General features: G+C 40.0%; 1 protein-coding gene across 1 annotated transcript; it reads left to right on the top strand.

Annotated features, from left to right (window-relative positions):
- The first annotated feature begins 18,584 nt into the window (after window positions 1–18,584).
- On the top strand, window positions 18,585–21,794 carry LOC137723336 (flavonoid 3'-monooxygenase CYP75B137-like). Its single transcript, XM_068462502.1, has 2 exons — window positions 18,585–19,740; window positions 20,974–21,794. The coding sequence occupies exons 1-2, from the start codon at window positions 18,790–18,792 to the stop codon at window positions 21,592–21,594; spliced, it is 1,572 nt and encodes a 523-aa protein (XP_068318603.1). The 5' UTR covers window positions 18,585–18,789; the 3' UTR covers window positions 21,595–21,794.
- Window positions 21,795–24,348: the final 2,554 nt, after the last annotated feature.

The raw sequence follows: 24,348 nt of genomic DNA, 5'->3' as shown, positions 1-24,348 counted from the left end.
CACAAGTCTAATTAAATATTGCCACGAAGATTAAAAAAATTAAATAATGAAAAAAAACAATTTTATCTTTTTTATAGTTAAAAACTTGAAAAAAAAAAATTCAAAATTCTTCCGGCGAGGCTAAGACGATGTTTTTCTCGTGCGCGGCTTCGGAGTTCGTGGAGTTGTTTGTGGGAAGTGAGGGCGTCGAGAGTGCTGGACTTGTTCGAGAAGGCCAAGTTGAAGGCGTCGTGTATTGTGTTCATTGATGAGATAGATGAGGTGGGGAGGCAGAGAGGCGGGGATGGGCGGCGAGAGGGAAGGCCGGATGTTCTTGGTTCAGCGTTGTTGAGGCCTGGGAGGTTTGACCGACAGGTGACTGTCGCCAAGCCCGATGTTGATGGCAAAGTTTTTTCTTTTATTGAATAGAATCTCCCCGAGAACAACTAGTTCTGATACAATCAAATAATAGGCTCTACAGGCAAAAGACGGTAATGATCTATCGCAGATGTGAAGGTATCATACTGAATGCCTACATCTACCAGAAAATTTGCTTCACGAAAAACATGTGCCCACGAGATACACTCCAAGGACCTGGCAATATTCTTGACGTCCTCAATAATATTCAGAAGCCGCCAGGGAACATCGCTCGTGCCCCGAACCGCATCGATCACTAGGTTAGCATCAGACATTCCACAACCTTAACAATGGTTTTGCCTAGGGATTTAGCGCCAGCAATCACCGGGTCATCGTGTTCATTCCTGACGATGAAGCCAGCCGCCGCGTTCGAATTCCTCACAGAGCCGTCAAAGTTTACCATAATCATTTCCCACATTTAAAGACAGCGTTACCACTCTAGCCGGATAAGCTTTTGCCTAATTGAAACAACTTGGTTTTCTCATCTTCCCAATTTGCGAGCAAATAAGGAGAGCAACAAGGATCTGTTCCAAGCCCCATTTATAATAAAGTGACTTACCTTAAGGCTTAAATGTAGTTGAACTAACTGATCTTCCTGGAGAAGGTTAATGATAGTGAAACGAAAAACCCAATTATGATCTAGAGCAAAATGTTCCTCCTATTTTCCATGATCCATTTCATCCCTTCAATAATGGATCTTGCATTCAAAATTCCTTTTCAGGCTGCAGAATGATTCTATCTAACCTTTGCCTTCATAAAGTATTCCCACCTCAAATATTTCTGCTTAAGATTTACTCTACCAGCTTTAAGTTTATTTTTTATTCTTAATATGATATCCCTTGTCTTCATAGGATCTTTCTAACATATTCTTAAGTATTTCCCAATCGTAGTTTTGTGTTGGATTTGAATAATATTGACAAATATCATTTCAGATCTGACTAGTAGTATTCTTCAAAAAATAGAGGGACGATTTATTAAAATTTATCTTCGTTGATGGCAGAGTTTAAATCCTGCAGGTTAGTCACTATCCCCAATATTGGTACAACATTCTCAATCTTAATAGCATGAAATCCAAATACATATCTACTTTTCGAAAATGATTTTATGTAAATATGTTTTTCATTATACAATCTAAAGAACAGTAGGGTGATGGAATTGTTCTTTTCTTATTCATTCACAGAACTAGGGTTACACTTTTATACACAGATTGCATATCACGATCCTACTTTATTGCCTATAATCAAGGCTAACTGGGAGCTAAATAAGAAAGTAAATAACTAAAATTAATTTACAATATTTGACCAATCAATCAGAATCAATCAGAGATCTCTTTCTTAACACTCCTTCTCAAGTTGGAGTGTATGTTGATGACACCCAACTTGCCAAGTAAGGTCTCAAACTGTGTCGAACTTAGTGGCTTGGTGAACAAATCTGCTGGTTGATTTGTTGTTTGTATATAGGCTGTTCGCACCATCCCTCCTTGAATTTTCTCGCGTACTAGGTGACAGTCTATTTCTATATGCTTCGTTCGTTCATGGAATACTGGGTTTGAAGCAATGTGCATGGCGGCTTGATTGTCACACAATAGTGTAACAGGTTGTGCATGATTCACTCGCAAGTCCTTCAAAATATTCTTGAGCCATGTGACTTCGCAACAAGTAGTAGCCATGGAGCGATATTCTGCCTTTACACTAGAACGAGATACGGTGCTTTGTTTCTTTGTCTTCTAAGAGATAGGTGCTTGTCCAAGAAAGATACAATAACCAGTTACCGATCTTCTTGTGTCTTTACATCGAGCCCAGTCAGCGTCACAAAAAGCTTGTAATTGCAATGAACCTGTAGTAGGTAGAAAAATTCCCTGTCCAGGAGCTTGTTTCATGTATCTGAGGACTTTATGTGCTGCTTCAAGGTGTGGTTGTCGTGGCTTATCCATGAATTGGCTCAACACATGAACCATATATGTTAGGTCCGGCCTTGTAATTGTTAAATAAATTAACCTGCCTACGAGCCGTCTATATGAAGATGGATTATCCAACAGTGTCCCATTTGTTTGCGTGAGGGACAAGTTTTGTTCCATAGGGAACCGTGAGGGTTTTGATCCAAGGAAACCAGCATCATCTAATATTTCCAACGCATACTTGCGTTGACATAAAGTAATTCCCTTGCTTGATCTTGCAACTTCTATTCCCAGAAAATATTTGAGCTGTCCTAAATCCTTTAGTTTGACATGTTGGGAAAGAAATCGTTTAGTCTCTTCAATCTCTTGAAGGTTATTTCCTGCAAGTATTACATCATCAACGTAGACTAGTAATGCCATAAATTTACCTTGACGACTTCGGACGAACAGTGAGTAATCAGACCATGATTGATGGAAACTAGCGGCTTTGAGGGCATTAGATAACTTGATAAACCATTGTCTCGAGGCCTATTTTAAACCATAGAGTGATTTGTGTAGTTTGCAAACACGAGTCTCCCCCTTTCGTCCGAACCCAGGAGGCAAGGTCATATAGACATCTTCGTACAAATCACCATTCAAGAATGCATTGTTCACGTCGAGTTGGTGGAGATGCCAACCGCGAAGTGCAGCAACGCTCAGAAGGACACGGACAGTGGTGAGCTTGGCAACATGAGCAAATGTTTCCCGATAATCAATCCTCTCTATTTGACTGTAACCTTTCACAACAAGGCGAGCTTTGTAGCGCTCGACACTCCCATCAGGTTTGAGCTTCACTTTGTACACCCATTTGCAGCCAATGGGACGTTTGTGAGATGGTAAGGGCACAAGAGTCCAGGTATGATTTGCCTGGAGTGCGGCAATCTCATGTTGCATGGCATCACGCCATTTGGAGTCCTAAACAGCCTGTGAAAAACTAGTAGGTTCCTTGACAAGGGTGAGATTAGTGGTGAAGGTTTTGTGATTAGGAGAGAGGTGTTCATATGATAAATAATGGGAGAGAGAATGGGATGTACCTGACGATTGAACCATGCTCGTGGAAGAGTTGGGAACAACGCGGGAGGGGAGGGTTGCCTTTACGTGAAAATCCTGCAAAAAAGTGGAGGGTTTGGTGGGACGCGTGCTGCGACGAGGGGGGTGGGGACACGGGAAGAAGGGGACGGTAAGGTTAATGGGATGGGTGAAGGGGGAAGTGGGGAAGTAGGTGATGGGGGGTCTAGGATGAGGGGTGAGGAAATAGGACTCAGAATAGGGGAATTAGTTATGGTTGATGAGGGTGGGCTAGGTTCATTAAATGGTGAAGTAGAATCAACAAGGTGATGGGAAAAATCAAGATGAAGGTCCCCTGATATGTATGCGGAATTGGGGGACTCATTAAAGGAGGCCATTGGGGACTGCAGCAATGAAGTGGGAGTAGGTGACAAGGTGTGGTGTTGGGCAACAGAAGCTTCATTATCTTGATGGGGAAATTGGTCCTCAAAGAACACAACATCCCGTGAAACAACGACTTTCTTTAGAGTGAGATCAAACAGTTGATAACCCTTTTAGCCATACGGATATCCAAGAAAAACACAACGTGTTGCACGGGGGTCAAGTTTAGAGGGTCTGTGTGCGTGTGTGTAAGCAAAACACAAACTGCCAAAAACTCTTAAATGGGAATAATTAGGTTCTTTATGAAATAATTTTTCATAAGGTGTTTTACCTTGGAGGAGTGGAGTTGGTGTACAATTGATAAAATAGGCTGAAGCAAGTATGGCATCCCCCCCCCCCCCCCCAAAGTGTTTTGGCAGACATGCTTGAAAAAGTAACGCCCTAGCGACGTTGAGCAAATGTCGATGCTTACGTTCAGCAACACCATTTTGTTGTGGTGCGTTGACGCAACTAGACTGATGAATAATCCCTTTGAGAGCATACAAAATCTCAAGTTTAAATTAAGGACCATTGTCACTTCTGATTATTTTGACCTTAGTATTGAATTGAGTTTCAACCATGTGGATAAATTTGACTAAGAGATCTTTTGTGTCAGATTTATGCTTCATCAAATAGACCCATGTGGTCCTAGTATGATCATCGACAATAGTAAGGAAATATTTGGCACTTGAAAGAGAAGGAACCTTATAACCACCCTAGATATCAATATGGAGTAATTCAAAAGCTGATTTACTAGAAATGGAACTTAATGGAAATGGTGATCTTGTTTGTTTAGCCAGGGGACAAATTAAACAATTGTTGGTTACACAAGACTTATTATTGAAAAAGGGAAATAACGAAGACACTTTATGAGATGGATGTCCAAGACGTTGGTGCCAAAGATTTGAAGAAATAGTGTGAACAATGTTGAATATTCTTTTCTTCAGTGGATCGAGGTAGTAGAGCCCTTCCCGTTTAATTCCCGTCCCAATCATCTTCCCCGAGCGTAGGTCCTGTATGACACAAAAATGTTTAAGGAAAACTGTGACATATAGGGAATCATAGGCTAGTTTACTGATGGATATCAAATTCAACCTAAAAGGTGGCACACACAAGACATTGTCAAGGATGAGATTGGGAGAGAACACTATTTGTCCAATATGAGTGACTTTGGCAAATGATCCATTGGGTAGTTCAACAGTGTGGTTTTCAACAGGCTTTAAATTTGTAAGAAAATTAGGGTTACAAACAATGTGGTCAGTAGCACCACTGTCCAAGATCCAAATGTTTTTCGTGCCATTATTAGTGAAAGAGAAAGCTTTACCTGAAAGTTCTTCATGAGGAAAGGAATTACCAACTTGATTGACAAAGGATGACTTGTTCTTGTTGAGCATTTGAAGGATTTGCTTGCATTCCTCCTAGGAAAATGGGAAAGTGGGCGTGTCCATCTTTTCATATGTTATGACTTGATTTCCTTTTGAAGAAAAAGAACGATTTGACTCGATCTCAGCAGAGGCCTTTCTTTTTCGACAGAACTCGAAGGTATGACCTTTCCACCCACAAAACGTGCACTTGAGATGTGCACGGCAGTTCTTGGTGGTGTGGTTAGTTTTGTTACACTTTCCACATCGAGTCCCATTGTTGTCTAATTCAGGTTCTTGGCTAAAGTTCTTTACCACAAAAACAGCAGCTTCTGGTTGAGTGTTCTTCCCGCTGGAGACTTCTGCATGCCGTTTATGTCGAAGGATTAATGCATAGGCCTTATTCACCGTGGGCAGTGGGTCGAGAAGAAGAGTGATAAGAGCATATTCATGCGACTTAAATGGCTTGTTCTCGTGCATTTACGTTATGTTTCTTTAGTTATTTTAGTCCTTTATGCTTCTTTTGTGTGTTTCTAGGTTAATATGGCTAAGGAGGCAAAAAGGTGCATGTCGGAGCATTTTGGAGCAAAATTGGGCTTAGAATGGAAAGCTTATGCTTGGAACCAAAGTGTTGGACGAATTTGAAGGCCTTGTATGCACTTTGGACATAAAACAAAGGGCCTAGCCCAATCAAACAATCCTTTGAGCCATGCAAAACCTCTAGCCCAATCAAACAATCCATAAAGCCATGCAAAACCACCATTCACACACACATGCACCCAAACAAAGCCCTTGCCGTGCCTTCCCCTTCATTTTCAGCATTTCCCCTTTGCATTTCCACCTTCCCACTTCATCGTTGCACCACATTCTCCCTCTTTAATCCACATGCATACACATGCATCACAACCCCAAAACCATCAAGAAACTTTCCTTGCCGTACCTACCCTTCCCTTTCCAGCTTTTCCCTTTGCATTTCCCTTTCATTTCAGCCACATGTATTCATCATTGCAGCCACATTCTTCCATTCCCACCTCAATCATTCACCCTAGTTGGCAGCCACATGCCTTCCCATTTCAATTTCATTCTTCCAAAAATAAACAGCCACATTCTCCCTTCATTGTCGTGCCTTTCCATCAATTCCAGCATCTACACACCTTGCCACATGCTTTCCAGCTTTCCACCTTCATCATTAAGCCACATTCACTCCCATTTCTATCCCATTAATCACTTAGCCGTGCATCACACTTCCATTTTCCATATTTTCCCCCATCTTGGCAGCAACACATCCACTCAATTCCAGCACATCCATTCATTCTTTAATCACTAAGCCACATGCAACTCTTCATCATTCATCCAGCATCCCTTTTTCCCATCATTGCCGTGCACTCCCATCCCATTCCTAGCTGTTTTTCCATCATTATTTCAGCCACATATTCTCCCATTCCCCCTATAAAAACCCATTCATTCCATTCACAACACAAAAACACACATCTTGTGCCGTGCATCACCTTCCATTTTGTGCAGTTTTTCTCCTCCATTGCAGCCACTCCAACCATTCCCCACTCCATTCCACATACACCTAAAGCCCTAAACATCTCCTTAGACCTTGTGCTACAACAACGAGGAAGAGAAGAGTGCCTAAACGTTCATACAATTCAAGTTTGAGTTGTTAGAATGTTTAGGTGTTTCTTTGATTTCAATGTTTAAATTCAATTCTCTTTGTTTTGTACGTATGAGGAATGGAAGAGAAGAGTGCCTAAACGTTCATACAATTCAAGTTTGAGTTGTTGGAATGTTTAGGTGTTTCTTTGATTTCAAAGTTATGAGGAACTAAACCCCCATTTAGCTAGGGGGTGATTCGAAACTATGTTTATGTTTGCAATATGAATTGATTAACTTTCGTTGGAATTTCATAAGTTGTTGATTCAATTTGTTTAACCGTTTGATTGATAACTTATTTATGTATGTTTATTAAGAATGCGCGCTTAATTTTCATGCATGAATATGACGCTAGAATATAAGTGAGTTTCACCTAATCGTTATGAACTTATATTCACAAGTAGTGGAGGTTGCTTATAAACAATCGCGTTAAATGAATTCTTGGCACGAGTTTCATGCTCATCATAGTAACGAATGCCTCGTCAACACTTATAGTTTTCATAATGCTTAATGATCTTTGATTGTATCTTTATTGTGCTGTTCACGTAAAGGACTTTTGGAGAATGTAGTGAATTGCGTTGCGCAAACCCATCCAATTCATTAACTTAAGGAAAACTTGACGGTTAATTTAAGCGGACCTAATTGACCCGGGGCGTTGAGTTTCATAATTTATCGAAAGACCAACTGAGAATCAATATTGTATGCAAGTGTAACATGTGTGGAGAAGAACCCCTTGGCTATTCCATCATCCATATTTTCATAACATTCATATTTACATTTTGCCCTTAATTATATTCTGTCCATTTAATTTAATATTGTCCAAACACATTTCCCCCATATTTCGTTGAGTCTTAATCATTCGTATTTGTTTTATTTTTGTGTCTTTAAGCATTTGGAGTCATGAACACTTTCAAATTCGTCTAAATCAAGTTCTAGTTTCTGTTTGAGTCAATTTGATTGTTTTAGGCAGTTTGAGTATTTCAAAGCTATTCTGAGTCATAGTAGTCTTGTTAAGAGTATTTACATTTAGTTTTTGTGTTTTCAAGTCAATTCAAAATAGATTAGCACCCCTAGTTAATCCCCGGTTAGAACGATCCCTACTTACATCATTACTACAATTGTCACAAATAGGGTTTAATTTGTGTGCGTATAAATCTCGCATCAAATTTTGGCGCCGTTGCTGGGGATTGGCAAAGTTGCTAATCCTTTGTCTTGAGTCTTGTTTAAATTGTTTAGTTTCTGTTTTGTTTTAATTTTCTTTTGCACCGTGTGTGTGTGTTTTGTTTTTGTGCCGTGTGTGGCACCTTATTTCCTTACTTGTGCCGAGCCTATTAAGTTGGTTATTTATCTTGTTTGCTCTTGTGTGTAGATACTAGTTTATGACCCGTGGCTCACAACCTGTTCGTGAGCATATCTCCGACTTTGACGGTGATTTCGAAAGGAATTTGAGAAGGAAAAAGAAATCAAAAGCGTCTAATCCTCCTAGTCCCGAACCTAAATTAAAGGAGCAAGAAGTTGAAATTGAGGTTGAAGAGGAAGTACCAACCATGGCAATGGACAATCGAACCATCAAAGAGCTTTCTGCCTCGGGTTTGGCCAATGCAGCCCCTCTTTGCATCCAATACCCTAGGGCAGCCCCTGAGAAGACCGATGAATTTGAGTTGAAGTCCAGCTTGCTAGATCATATACCCAAGTTCCATGGGTTATCAATGGAGGACCCCAATAAGCATTTAAAGGAGTTCGAAGTCGCATGCTCAAGTATGACACCGGTGAACGTGGACAGCAACATATTGAAGATGAAGGCTTTTCCTTTTTCTTTGTTGGAGAAGGCCAAGGATTGGTTGTATGAGTTGGCTCCCGGAACTGTCACATCATGGGGGAGTATGAAGCGAGCCTTCTTGGAGAAGTTCTTTCCAACATCACGAGTCATTCTTCTTCGCAAGAAGATTAGTGGAATTCAGCAAAGCCAAGGTGAATCTTTTCCAACTTATTATGAACGTTTTAAAACTCTTGTTGCTTCATGTCCACAGCACCAAATAAAGGAGGAGCTACTTCTTCAATATTTTTACGAAGGTCTTCTACCACTTGAACGGCAAATGTTGGATGCATCCGCGGGAGGAGCTCTAGTGGACAAGACACCTAGGGATGCCAAAACTCTCATTGCTAATCGAGCACTCAATGCACAACAATATGAAGGTGTTGGGCAGAGAGACACCCCACGGCCACATCATGTAAATGAGGTAAGTTCTATTTCTGAGTTACAATCCCACATGGCTAACCTTACATCTATGTTGTCGCAGTTTGTGCAGGGCCCCAAAGCGCAAGGAACTACAATTTGTGGTGTATGCTCCATTCAAGGACACCAATCTAATCAATGCCCTCAATTAATTGAGAACGGAGGGTGGGAATCTGCCAATGCCATGGGCTATGGGAATCAAAACCAACCGAGGTACGATCCATATTCTAACACATATAATCCAGGTTGGAGAGACCACCCAAATTTCAGATGGAGAGATGCACAACAACCTGCCCAACAAAGTGGATTCCGACAACCTCCGGGATGATTGTGCTTGAGGAGGTGGCACCACAACCACCTCCTCAAGCACAATCATCCCAAACCAACTCAGGTACGTCTGTGAATGACGATAAAACATATCAGTTACTAACCACAATGGTGCAGGGAATGCAGAACCAAGCAAAGGAGGTTACTGAGCTAAAGAAGCAAATGGGCCAAATGGCCGAATTTTTGGGACAACTTCGTGAAAATGGTAAGTTACCAAGCACTACGGTGGTCAATCCAAAGGGTGGCTTTGAAACCGCCAATGCAATCACCTTAAGAAGTGGCAAGGAAGTTGGAACTACCTCACAACCACCAAAATCAAGCCAAGAAGAGGAGGAAAAGCTGTTGCAAGAGGAAGAGAAGAAGGGCAAAGCCACGGAAAGGGTGGAACAACCATTGCCACAACCACTTCAAGCTCCTAGGTCGTCCAACAAATGTAAGGTAGGTCCAAACTCAATGGTTTCTAATGTGATTCCACCAAATGTGCCCTTTCCTAGCAGGTTTATGCAAGCCAAGAAAGAGGAAGATGAAAAAGACATCATGGAGACGTTTAGGAAGGTGCATGTCAATATCCCGCTCCTTGATGCAATAAAGCAAATTCCGAAGTATGCGAAGTTTTTGAAAAAGATTTGCACAACAAGGAAATGGATTCAGGAAAAAGAGGTGGTACATGTAAGTGAGAATGTCTCTGCAATATTGCAAAGAAAGTTACCACCTAAATGCAAAGATCCAGGTAGTTTCACCATCCCTTGTGTAATTGGTAATAAAAGGTTCGAACATGCTATGCTAGATTTAGGTGCATCAATTAATGTCATGCCATACTCTGTTTATGTATCTATGAATCTAGGAGAGCTTAAAAATGATGGTGTCATTATTCAATTAGCTGATCGATCTAATGCATACCCGAGAGGAGTTTTGGAAGATGTTCTGGTGCAGGTGGACCACTTGATTTTTCCTGCAGATTTCTATGTGCTTGACATGGAGGATTCAACCCACTCTCCACCATCGCCACTCTTACTTGGACGACCGTTCATGAAAACAGCTCACACCAAGATTGACGTGGCCAAAGGAGCCTTAACTATGGAGTTTGGTGGTGATATGATTAATTTTGAAGTTTCTGAATCTATTAAGAATACTAATGATGTTCATTCTTGTTTTGTCATAGATGTGCATAAGGACATAAGGCCGAAAGGATCCGCACAAATCAAGAAGGATGCATCAAGAATCACCATCGAAGAAGGAATTGGATTGGAGCACAACGAGCATGCCACTACCCTAAAAACATCCAATATGGCCGTGCCTTGTGCTAAAATTGGCGAGAGGGTGGCTGTCCTTGGGGCATTGCCACAACATCCTAGTAAGTTTCCAATCCCAATTCCGATTCCCATTTCAACTAATAGGTTGTTACCTTCTTTGGTGCAGGTACCCAATATATCTCAAGGTGGTGGGAGCATGTACATGGACGTTCAGAACCAAAACATCACCATCAGGGAGGATCACTATCCCCTCCCATTCAGTGAGCCGTATTATGGAAGTGTTGAAGGGCATGTTATGGAGGAGATCCCATTGCATGCCGTGGGCTCTAAGTGAGAAATGAAGGTTTCGTCCGGCTGCAAGACGTAAAAGAAAGCGCTACTTGGGAGGCAACCCAATACACTGAATAAAATGAAGCTGTCCATTGATCTATGGGAAGTTACAAAAAAAAAAAAAAAAAAAAAAAAAAATTAAAATTAAAATAAAAGAAAAAGCAACATGGCAGAATGATGGAGCCTTCACAAAGGTTGATTACGTGAAGCCCCACTACGAGGCAGCGAAGCGGGAGGCATCGGAGCTAGATCATTCGATGCCACAATACTTGGTGGAACACTAGAAGACCCAGGAAAAAGGTGCCTCTGGAGGAAAGTGGAAAGTCTTTGACGGTCACTTTGAATCCGACCTTCAGACTCTTGCAGCTCATCAAGCTTCCTCTTCATGCCCGTCGAATAGTTGTTTGCAAGCACGTGCAAACTTCTATTCTCATACTTCAGCTGCTTGATCTCTTGCTTGAGACTTTCCACCTCTACCATCAACGATTCAACCTGACGGGAGCGAGCAAGTAGGCGTTGGCCCATGTTGGACACAGAGCCTGCACACTGAACACTGAGAGCGATGGACTCTTGAACGGCCAACTCATCGGACCGTCCTGAAAGCAGCCTGCTATCCTTAGGAGTGAGGAGGTTCCTAGCTACTATCGTAGCTGTTGTTGCATCCGTCATCATGGAGTCTTCACCTGTAAGAGGACCGTTAGAAGATAAGAAAGAAGGGCGCCATACATTACCTTGACGGGGCACAACCGGATCGCTGCTGAGACTCAAATCTAAGCAAAGGTTCGATGGGTTAGTCATTTTTCAAAGGTGTTCAGAGAGAAGGATTGGATGGAGTAAAATTTCAAAAGGCTGGAGACGATTTTCAAGAATGGGAAATCTTCAGAGTGTGTATGTTGGAGGTGATCGATACCTCTATAAAAAGCCAAGGCGCCACGACCACCGATTCAAAGAGCCGGATTTTCCTGGGTAAAGTTCGGCGACGATATCTCGGCTTTTCAGAAAACGCGTTCAACTTTGTCAAAAGATATCTGACAAAGTCGAAAACACGTGGAGGCCATCATCGCAACTACACACTTTTGCCAACAAGCGCAAAGTTCGGCGACGCTTTCTCTGCTTTTCAGAAAACGCGTGCAACTTTGTCAAAAGGAGCCGTATCCGCACTACGGCGTGTCGTTCAGAAATCGAAGAGGCGTCGTTCAGAAATCGAAGAGGCGTCTGCTCAGAAATTGAAGAGGCGTTTTCAAAGATCGAAGAGTCGTCACTATTTCAAAAAGCCGGATTTGCGGGATCAAAACGTTTGTCGACAAGGGTAAAAGAACAGTACCTCCACTTGCTATTGGGAAATCCCTATATATGTCGACCTTCATCTTTTATGGCAAGGCAGACCTGAAGAAAATGCCCAACTCTTCCTCGCCTCTGAGGGCGCACTCCCAGCAAAGCCTTTCGAAATACTCAATTTTTTCTTCTTCCCCAAAGATGATACCAGATGCCTGGAGTACAGATGACCCAGAAGGAAATGGTAGATCAAAGCATATAGAGACAAGCACAACAAATACATGTGCTGATTCATTCACCGCTTCTTCAAAAGCAAAGGTATCTCATATCATCAAGGTCAAAAGCAAAAGTATCTCATATCATGCTTTTTCCCTGTCTTTTTCTTTGTCCTTGTTCTTACTCGCATGGCAAAGTGAAAGAAGCAATCAGCCGGTACTTGGAGTCAGTCTTCTGATCTGGTTCCGACTGCCTGGAATCTATTCCCTGGTTGCTTACCTAGCATTGCTCTCGAGTAGTCATCTTCAACGGTTGATACACTTCCAGAGAAGGGACCACTTCTGCAAGGGGAGCAAGTAAGGCAAGTGAAAATGATACATTGAAGCATGTGGAGACAAGCGCAACAACTGCATAGGCTGAGTTATCCTCCAACCCTTTTCAATACGAATTGGAAAGATTGAACAAAGAAACAGACCAAAGGAGTAAGCTCAGACCTTCGGGGAAGACCAAAAGAATCCTGCTGCCCAGTTCAAGAGTAGCACAAAGGAAAATCAACGATGGGAGGAAACCAGTTCAAGATTAAGCCTGTGGAATCACCAAGATCAACCCATGCATTCAACCAAGGAGAAGATGGAATTTACACTCCATAACCAGATTTGCGTCCCTAAATTCTTCTCTTTGTTAGTTACATTCTGCCATGTTTAGTATGTTTAAGTGTTTTTTATGTGTTTACTTATGTTTTGTGTGAATCTATGCTTAAAACATTGAGGACAATGTTTGATTTAAGTGTGGGGGGGGGGGGGGGTAACTAAGTATATTTGATGCAAATTCGTGGGATTTTATCACCCATAACTTCAAATGTTGTTCCTTGCTGTTTTAAGTTGTTTTTAAGTTGTTTTAGAGTGTTTTAGTATGTTTTGTTTTTATAACTCCGAAAATCACATAAAAATTTGAAAAACATGTTTTGAAAAGCCTAAAAAGAGTGTTTTGAGTCGTTTTTGTGTGTTTGTGTCTTAGGGTACCTTCCAACACAATGATAAGGATTTGGTTTGTAATTGCATGACTGTTAAAAAGAGTTATAAACATAGAGAAAAGTTTGATTTACTCTTGGTATATGCTTGGTTATGGTTATAATGTATGACTTCACATGCAATCATAAAAGAAAAATTCGTTTTTATAACATGCTTGAAGGAAGGAACTCAAAGAAATGCTACAACCCTGTGAGACTCGAGCCATTACCTTCTTTGGAGAGTTTTTTTTTTCTGTGATTCTTTGTTTTCTAAGTTGTTGCATGATCTCATTATTCCTTGCTTGGTTGCTACTTAGAATGCAATTGTATCATGATAGAACTAAATGCTAGAACTTATATCCGTTTCATTCAAAGCATGACATTGAATTGCATAACATATATCAAGATGAAGTTGTGTAGTTGCCACCATAGCCAAATAGCCTTACTTCCCATATTTCGTATTTGTTGTAAGTTTTAACCCTGTTGAGCCTTGTTTAGCCTTTATTCATTGTTAACCCACATTATCCTAACCTAGCCTAGTTTAGGACTGTCCACACCCTTGTTCTTAAAAGATAGTGAGCATGACTTAAATGAATTCCTTTTGAGTTACATTATGCAAGAAAATGAGTGTGGGGGAAGGAATGTTTGTTCTTAAGTTTATATGTATGTTTTGAGATTCAAAAGAAAAAAAAAAAAAAAAAAGCGTGAAAAATATACAGAAAAGAAAAGAAAGAAAGGAAAAAGAGCTTGTTCCCCCTATTTGTTCAAAAGTTGAGTTTTCATTCAAAAGTGAATTCTAAGTTAATTCAAATGCTTTGCTCGCTATTTCTTTAAGAACCTTTGTTTTCCATATCCCTTCTTTGTTAGCCAAACACCTTTAGCCCCGTTACAACCCTTTGACTTCTATCTTGAGTGTTATGTGTTTCAATTTGTGGAGTTTGAACTTGGTATGAGCTTATGGTATCCCTGGTTCTCGCGTCTAAGTAGTGGCATTCCATTCATGAGATCATATATATACATGTTAATAATTCCAGAAAATGCTTTCCTTGTTATAACATATGTGAGTGTTCGTCTACATGTTTACATCAATCTTCTCACATATACCTAGTGTAGGGAGTGTAGTCAGAAAATCTGTGTGAAAAACGAGAGTACATCTAGTAAGGAATTGAGGGAATTCTCTAAGGCATGTTACTACATTCAAAACATGGTTTTAAACGCTTAATTGTGAACTAGTATGTGGTGACTATGAGTAAGAATGTACTTAAGTGTAAAGATGGCTAAAATCTGTGGGAATAATGATTTTTAACATGTCATGTGCATTGGAAATCCCTGAGACGATTGTTGGAAGGTGTAGGTTGTGTTTTGTTCGTTTTGTTTTGTTTTTGGTTTCTTTTGTTTTGTTTTGCTCGAGGACTAGCAAAAGCTAAGTGTGGGGGAATTTGATAGGAGTATATTCATGCGACTTAAATGGCTTGTTCTCGTGCATTTACGTTATGTTTCTTTAGTTATTTTAGTCCTTTATGCTTCTTTTGTGTGTTTCTAGGTTAATATGGCTAAGGAGGCAAAAAGGTGCATGTCGGAGCATTTTGGAGCAAAATTGGGCTTAGAATGGAAAGCTTATGCTTGGAACCAAAGTGTTGGACGAATTTGAAGGCCTTGTATGCACTTTGGACATAAAACAAAGGGCCTAGCCCAATCAAACAATCCTTTGAGCCATGCAAAACCTCTAGCCCAATCAAACAATCCATCAAAGCCATGCAAAACCACCATTCACACACACATGCACCCAAACAAAGCCCTTGCCGTGCCTTCCCCTTCATTTTCAGCATTTCCCCTTTGCATTTCCACCTTCCCACTTCATCATTGCACCACATTCTCCCTCTTTAATCCACATGCATACACATGCATCACAACCCCAAAACCATCAAGAAACTTTCCTTGCCGTACCTACCCTTCCTTTTCCAGCTTTTCCCTTTGCATTTCCCTTTCATTTCAGCCACATGTATTCATCATTGCAGCCACATTCTTCCATTCCCACCTCAATCATTCACCCTAGTTGGCAGCCACATGCCTTCCCATTTCAATTTCATTCTTCCAAAAACAAACAGCCACATTCTCCCTTCATTGTCGTGCCTTTCCATCAATTCCAGCATCTACACACCTTGCCACATGCTTTCCAGCTTTCCACCTTCATCATTAAGCCACATTCACTCCCATTTCTATCCCATTAATCACTTAGCCGTGCATCACACTTCCATTTTCCATATTTTCCCCCATCTTGGCAGCAACACATCCACTCAATTCCAGCACATCCATTCATTCTTTAATCACTAAGCCACATGCAACTCTTCATCATTCATCCAGCATCCCTTTTTCCCATCATTGCCGTGCACTCCCATCCCATTCCTAGCTGTTTTTCCATCATTATTTCAGCCACATATTCTCCCATTCCCCCTATAAAAACCCATTCATTCCATTCACAACACAAAAACACACATCTTGTGCCGTGCATCACCTTCCATTTTGTGCAGTTTTTCTCCTCCATTGCAGCCACTCCAACCATTCCCCACTCCATTCCACATACACCTAAAGCCCTAAACATCTCCTTAGACCTTGTGCTACAACAACGAGGAAGAGAAGAGTGCCTAAACGTTCATACAATTCAAGTTTGAGTTGTTAGAATGTTTAGGTGTTTCTTTGATTTCAATGTTTAAATTCAATTCTCTTTGTTTTGTACGTATGAGGAATGGAAGAGAAGAGTGCCTAAACGTTCATACAATTCAAGTTTGAGTTGTTGGAATGTTTAGGTGTTTCTTTGATTTCAAAGTTATGAGGAACTAAACCCCCATTTAGCTAGGGGGTGATTCGAAACTATGTTTATGTTTGCAATATGAATTGATTAACTTTCGTTGGAATTTCATAAGTTGTTGATTCAATTTGTTTAACCGTTTGATTGATAACTTATTTATGTATGTTTATTAAGAATGCGCGCTTAATTTTCATGCATGAATATGACGCTAGAATATAAGTGAGTTTCACCTAATCGTTATGAACTTATATTCACAAGTAGTGGAGGTTGCTTATAAACAATCGCGTTAAATGAATTCTTGGCACGAGTTTCATGCTCATCATAGTAACGAATGCCTCGTCAACACTTATAGTTTTCATAATGCTTAATGATCTTTGATTGTATCTTTATTGTGCTGTTCACGTAAAGGACTTTTGGAGAATGTAGTGAATTGCGTTGCGCAAACCCATCCAATTCATTAACTTAAGGAAAACTTGACGGTTAATTTAAGCGGACCTAATTGACCCGGGGCGTTGAGTTTCATAATTTATCGAAAGACCAACTGAGAATCAATATTGTATGCAAGTGTAACATGTGTGGAGAAGAACCCCTTGGCTATTCCATCATCCATATTTTCATAACATTCATATTTACATTTTGCCCTTAATTATATTCTGTCCATTTAATTTAATATTGTCCAAACACATTTCCCCCATATTTCGTTGAGTCTTAATCATTCGTATTTGTTTTATTTTTGTGTCTTTAAGCATTTGGAGTCATGAACACTTTCAAATTCGTCTAAATCAAGTTCTAGTTTCTGTTTGAGTCAATTTGATTGTTTTAGGCAGTTTGAGTATTTCAAAGCTATTCTGAGTCATAGTAGTCTTGTTAAGAGTATTTACATTTAGTTTTTGTGTTTTCAAGTCAATTCAAAATAGATTAGCACCCCTAGTTAATCCCCGGTTAGAACGATCCCTACTTACATCATTACTACAATTGTCACAAATAGGGTTTAATTTGTGTGCGTATAAATCTCGCATCAAAGAGTATTGCTTCGAATAATAGCATATGAGTCATTCAGTCCCATAAGGAACTTCATTGTTTTCTGAGTTTCAAAATAGGACGTGATTTCTATCTTTGTTTCACAATTACATGCTGGGATTGAACACAAGACATCGCGTTCATCCCACAAGCTTTTAAGTTTTGTGAAATAAGAACTTACACTCATGTTACCTTGTATGCAATCATGGATTTCATTCTCTACATGAAATAGCTAAACAATATTTACGTGTGAAAATCTCTCTTGCAAGTCAAGCCACATCTGTCGAGCATCTTTGCAATTGATAACACTCCCTGAATTTTCTCTCGACATGGACCCCAGTAGCCATGTCTTGACCAAGTTGTTGCAGCGGTTCCATTGTTGCAACTCCTCAGGATTGTTTGCACTTGGTTCCTTGATTGTTCCATCAACAAGTCCAAGTTTGTTCTTGACCGTTAAGGCCATGCTCAAGGACTGAACTCATGTGCTATAATTATCTTCCATCAATGGCTGTGGTACAAGAATTGCACCAAGTTGGTCCGAGTGATGAAGGAAAAGTGGATGGTTGGAATTTTCCCATTGTGAGTGAGAAGTCATGCCAGAGGAGGTTGACTTTGATTCTAACTTGTCACCCATGCCGTGTCAGCTAGGGTTGACTTTTTTTTTTTTTTTTTTTTTTGTTGTGTGTTTTCCCAAATCAGTGCTCTGGTACCATCTAAAGAACAGTAGCGTTATGGAATTGTTCTTTTCTTATTCATTCACAGAACTAGGGTTACACTTTTATACACAGATTGCATATCACGATCCTACTTTATTGCCTATAATCAAGGCTAACTGGGAGCTAAATAAGAAAGTAAATAACTAAAATTAATTTACAATATTTGACCAATCAATCAGAATTAATCAGAGATCTCTTTCTTAACATACAAAAAAAAAACGGCGTCCCAACCACGCCAGCCGTGGCGCCAGCTAGAAGGGTCTTCGGTCTTCCCGCTACTAGGTGGGCCCACTAGAAGACAAATTTATTTTATTTTATTTTTCCCTTTTTAATATTTTAATTATGACAAAGATAAAATCGTTTTTTATTTATTTATATTTTTTTTATCTATATGAAAATATTTAATTAGACTTGTAGAACTCAGTACGTGCACATAATCAAAGAATAAAGAATAGAATTTTTAATAGAATTACGACGGAATGATCATATTAATTTGCAACAATTATTTTTAAAAATATATTGATTGAATTTTCAATTTAATAAGGTGAGTGAACTTCAAAAATTATTGGTGATAGAAACCTTTTTATTTATTAGCGGTCATAAACAGATGGCATTGCACATGGGGCGGCTACTGAATAATGGTGTACGTGGCCCTCTTTCGGATGAGTCTATCACTAATAAATGGTTATATAACAATGTTGTGCTAGCTAAGTGCCAATTTCATCTAATATTAAATTATCCATACGGACGACTAAATATTATATTAACCCAGTCCTCCTCCCATTCCGAAACGCTGCACAGTAGTACAGTACACAGCAATGGCATTCGATTCCCATTCCCATTCCAACTATTTGTACTCGCTGTGGTCTCAATCCGATCAAACTTCGCTGACCTTCATCTCCGCCATTTTCCTCGTCTTTCTGTACCTCTGGCTGGTCAAAAAATCCAACAACCCGTACCCGCCTCTGCCACCTGGCCCGCGGGCCCTGCCCTTGGTCGGGAACCTCCTCTCCCTCGACCCAGAACTCCACTCCTACTTCACGGGCCTGGCCCAATCCCACGGCCCAATCTTCAAACTCCGCCTCGGCAACACCGTCGGTGTTGTGGTTAACTCCGCTTCCTCTGCTCGCGAGATTCTCAAGGACCATGACGCCACCTTCGCCAACCGCGACGTCCCCGCCGCGGGTCGGGCTGCGACGTACGGGGGAATCGACATCGCGTGGACTCCGTACGGACCGGAGTGGCGAATGTTGAGGAAAGTCTGCATGCTGAAAATGCTCAGCAACACCACTCTCGACACGATGTATGCGCTCCGGAGGAAACAGCTCCGACAGACCGTCGGGTATTTCTACGATCGGATAGGGTCGCGGGTCAACGTGGGGGAGCAGATGTTCCTGAACGCGCTGAATGTTATTACGAACATGCTGTGGGGCGGAACGGTGGAGGGAGACGAGAGGGCGGGGCTCGGGGCGGAGTTTCGAGAAGTAGTGTCGGAGATGACGGAGCTTTTAGGGAAGCCGAATGTTTCGGACTTTTATCCGGGTTTGGCCCCGTTTGATTTACAGGGGGTGGTGAAACAGATTAGCAGGTTGGTCCGGAGGTTTGATGGGATATTTGAGAAGATAATAGATCAACGGCCGGCGCTTGACAAGGAAGGAGAGAAGGAGGAGAGCAATAAGGATTTTTTAACGTTTTTGTTGAAGTTTAAGGAGGAGGGAGGAGATTCCAAGACGCCTTTCACCATGTCTCATCTCAAAGCTTTGCTTATGGTTAGTAAATTTTTGATTGACTGAATTTGCCGCAAGGTTTTAGTTTTGGTTTTCAATTTTTTTTTTAATTATTATTAACCAAATGTAGATTAACGTGTTTATTTTGTATTGCTGACATATCATTTTGTTTACAAATTTAATCTATTTTCATCGAAAACTTGTTTAGTAAATGTTTCTAGAATCGTTTAGCTAAAAATGGAAAGGTGAGGTTTGAAAACTAAAAAAAATAGCTTTCAGTTTGAATTTCTGAGTTTTGATTTTCAGTTTTCATTTGGGGTGATCAAACAAGTTTCCAAATAAATTCAAAATAAATAGTTATCACATAATAAATGATTTCTGGTTGGAAGTTTGTGCCTACCCTTGCATGTGGTCCATGAGAATCTCGATGATTTTGTTATTTGTACTTGATTGATCATTGGCCTGCAATTTGTGAAATTTTATGAAATTTGTCGAACTTATTTCAATAAAAAAACAATTCTAAAAGATTCCAACGTTTTATTGTGTTGTTAGTTTTGGATGTGTTCAATTAAATGGGTTTTTTTTTCAGTACATTTTTTCTTGTTGATGAGATTACCGATCCTCATTCCTATATAACTTCCAGCTATGTGATGAGTATGACAAAATCACGAATGACGTATGATGAGAACATAACATTAAAATAGTAGGTCAGGTGATGGTCACAATTCCGGATGTGGTGTCATGGATGAAAGCTCAAGGAGTCAGGAAAATTAATAAAAAGGGTTTGAAAACTTTAAGTTGTAACGATAAGGACAAAATAAAAGACAAAGTGAATGTACCAGGATTGATTTTTTAGTGTAAAAATATGATTTTTCGTTAAAATAGTTGTACAAAAAACTTTTCGTTAAAATTCTCTATGGAAACACTAGGAATAATTTTTACAGTTACTCTTCCGTTTGAGAACTATCTTTAGATTAAGATGATGAAGATTCACTAAAATCCCAAATGGTTAGTAGGTGTTCTGGTTTGGTTAGATTGCTCTTTAGTTACAAGTATTTTTCATGAGATAGTCATTCAAGGCTACTGGAGTTGTGACAGTTAAGCTTTGAGATTGAACTTTTAATCACACTTTGACTTCTTAGCATACAACTCGTTGTCCATTAAAAGTCTGAAGTGTATATTTACTTAGTGTGATTTGAATTTGAGACAAAGAAGAAGGATGGAGTGCACAAATTAGTCCAGTAACATAATAATGTGGTATCTTTCTCTACACAGGATATGGTGGTGGGTGGGACTGACACTTCCGCCAACACAACTGAGTTTGCACTGGCTGAAATCATGAACAAGCCAGAGATGATGGAAAAAGCCCAGAAAGAGTTAGAAGATGTAGTTGGCAAACACAACATTGTAGAAGAGTCCCACATCGACAAATTGCCATACTTACAAGCTGTGATGAAAGAAACTTTGCGCTTGCACCCAGCACTGCCTTTGTTAATCCCTCATTGCCCAAGTGAAAATTGCATTGTGGGAGGCTACACCATTCCCAAGGGATCTCGGATTTTTGTCAACGTTTGGGCTATACACAGAGACCCTTCTATTTGGGAAAACCCATTGGAGTTCAAGCCAGAGAGGTTCTTGGATAGCAAATGGGACTACAGTGGGAAAAACTTCAACTATTTTCCATTTGGGTCAGGTAGAAGAATGTGTGCTGGGATTGCAATGGCTGAGAGGATGGTGATGCATTCACTTGCTACACTTTTGCATTCTTTTGACTGGAATTTGCCAGAGGGAGAGAAGTTGGATCTTTCTGAGAAATTTGGGATTGTGTTGAAGAAGAAGATTCCTTTGGTTGCCATCCCAACTCCAAGGTTATCAGATCCAGCACTCTATGAGTAAAACAATGCTGCTACCAAATTCCTTGGAATACTTCACTTGTAATAAATGATACTCACTTAGCCCAAAAAGATTTCTTGAAAACCGCATGTTTACGATAATGTTCTCTTGTCAAAATAAAATACGTTGTGTAATCAATTTGACTCTGAATTTATACCGAACTTATGTTCCTCTTTTGATGGTGTAAGAGAATTTGTTATTGAAACCTTAAACTTATCTTCCTCTTATTACGGTTTTCTTTTCTCGTGATTTGACATGTTTTATTTCTTATGTTCGTCACCATAATCTCGCGCCTTTGTTTGGCCTCATTAACTATCACTAGACTAGACTGGATTTGACTATATATTAATGTAATCCTGTTTTTGTTAAGTGCAGGGACTAAGTTAAATGAGACTAAAGGGAACACGCGTGGAAAAACTCTCTCGCTGGTGAGGCCTATCAAGAACCAGGGGATTTGCGATGACTAATTGCCTCACGTCTCTCTCTGCTACATGTTTTCACAAACCAAGCCATCATTGTTCCCCCTTTGCCAATTATCTCTCCCTCTCCTCCTCTCTCCTATCTTTCTTTTTTTTTTGCTTCGCCGAGATTTGATTCTCCTTAATCTGATCTGGCTGGTGCCCAATAATCCTATTCAATGAGTTCGTTCACCCCACAAAGGCCACCTAGATTTTAACGTCTCGAAAATCGCCCTATCGGATCTTTCGTACTCGAATCCAAACCTCTCAAAAGTCGAGTTTCTCTTCCTCCTCTTTGCCAACTACCTCTAGTCACTTAAGGTCTCCATGGACATCAAATTGGCAATGTACAACTCGAAGGTGAAATTCAAATCAGTTTGGTATGTGCAGAGGTTGTGGTTTATGTTTTCTGTAAAGAGGGAGACATAGAAGGTAATACGGCAACGTTTTGTAGGATAATGGCAAATTACGAAGTCTAGTTCCATTGCAAAATGGAATAAAAAAATTGGGACTAAAATATTTTAGTCCGAGACTTAGTCCAGCACTGCACCAAACACTTCACTATTTTTATCCTGCTTAGTCTAGGCCAATCCAGTCCAGCTTAATCTCTAAAGCTAATCCAGTCTGAAATAGTTAGGTGTAACAAACGTTCTAATCCCTACCTAATCCCTATAAAGAGTGAGCCTGGTTTGATTATTTTGAACAATAGTAGTAATATAAAAAAAAAATTGAAGCATGTGGTTGTTATATAATTATGGTTGCCAACATGATGCAATTTGACTGCTTGTGGCCTGCTTGATTACTATTTCGTTTTTGGATATTTGTTTTCAATTTTGCGTTAAGTGAAAATGTTTGACAGATCATTTTAAGTATTGAACATTTACTTTCTCAGTTCTCCTTTAAGGGCTTGTTTGTGTGTGGTAATCTTAAGTGTATATTTACTTAGCGTGATTTGAATTTGAGATAAAGAAGATGGATGGAGTGCACAAATTAGTACAGTAACATAATAGTGTGGAATCTTTCTCTGCATAGGATATGGTGGTGGGTGGGATTGACACTTTTCCAACACAACTGAGTTTGCACTAGCTGAAAACATGAATAAGCTAGAGATGATGGAAAAAGCCTAGAAAGAGTTAGGAGATGTAGTTGGCAAACACAACATTGTAGAAGAGTTCCACATCGACAAATTGCCATACTTACAAGCTGTGATGAAAGAAACTTTGCGCTTACACCTAGCCCTGCCTTTGCCATCTCCAACCGACCTGGCCAAAGGGACATAGGCCAAAATATAGCCCATTTTGACTTGAAAATCGTCTCTAACCGAAGGCTAGACCAAAGAGCTCGTTGGCCCCACTTGGCCAAAAGTTGGAGAACTTGCTAAAGGGCTAGCCAACCGGCCTTATAGCCCAGCCCAAACACATGCTACCTGATGTCAGGTTATTGTTGGATTTAACTTTTTTTTTTAGACGAATTTAAAAATAAAAAGTCTATTTTTTTTCCCTATAATACCTAAGCCATTTCTACCCCATTTCTCACATCATTTTAAGCATTCCAATAATATCTTACCTCATTTTATTTCAATTCTTCACCAATTTTTCACATTCTTTTTCATTATATAAAGATAAGAAATCCGGAGGTTTATTAATTTAGCGACAAGTGGCACTTAAAATATGTCCGAATACATTATTTTAATTTGGTAGTTTAATTCAATTGCCTATATTAATTCAATTAAAATAATAAATTATTGAAGGGGCTAAAAAATAGCCCCTTTCAGTTGGAGATGGGTTTTTTGTCAAATGGCTATGCTTTGGCCTATGGGCTTTTGGCCCACTCGGTTGGAGATGGTATAAAATATGGCATGACACTGTTTATTAAAAAATAATTTCTTGTAGGGTTATAGGGCTAAACATGGTCCTTTAGTCCTCTTTCGGTTGGAGATGACCTTAGTCCCTCATTGCCCAAGTGAAACTTGCATTGTGGAAGGCTACATCATTCCTAAAGGATCTCAGATTTTGGTCAACGTTTGGGCTATACACAAAGACCCTTCAATTTGGGAAAACCCATTAGAGTTCATGCTGAAGAGGTTCTTGGATAGCAAATGGGACTACACAGTGGGAAAAACTTCAACTAGTTTCCATTTGGGTCAGGCATAAGAATATGTGCTGGGATTATAATGGCTGAGAGGATGGTGATGCATTCACTGGCTACATTTTTGCATTCTTTTGACTGGAAATTACCAAAATGAGAGAAGTTGGATCTTTCTAAGAAGTTTGGAATTGTGTTGAAGAAGAAGATTTCT

Source organism: Pyrus communis, chromosome 17 (genome assembly GCF_963583255.1).
Source record: "Pyrus communis chromosome 17, drPyrComm1.1, whole genome shotgun sequence".
In the NCBI taxonomy this organism is placed as follows: domain Eukaryota; kingdom Viridiplantae; phylum Streptophyta; class Magnoliopsida; order Rosales; family Rosaceae; genus Pyrus; species Pyrus communis.
This window is presented reverse-complemented; position numbering and strand designations above follow the sequence as displayed.

Excerpts from the sequence above, each read along its gene's own strand:
- LOC137723336 (XM_068462502.1), top strand. The coding sequence starts at position 18,790 with ATGGCATTCGATTCCCATTCCCATTCCAACTATTTGTACTCGCTGTGG. Across the intron at positions 19,741-20,973 it reads ATCTCAAAGCTTTGCTTATG|GATATGGTGGTGGGTGGGAC; the intron begins GTTAGTAAATTT and ends TTCTCTACACAG.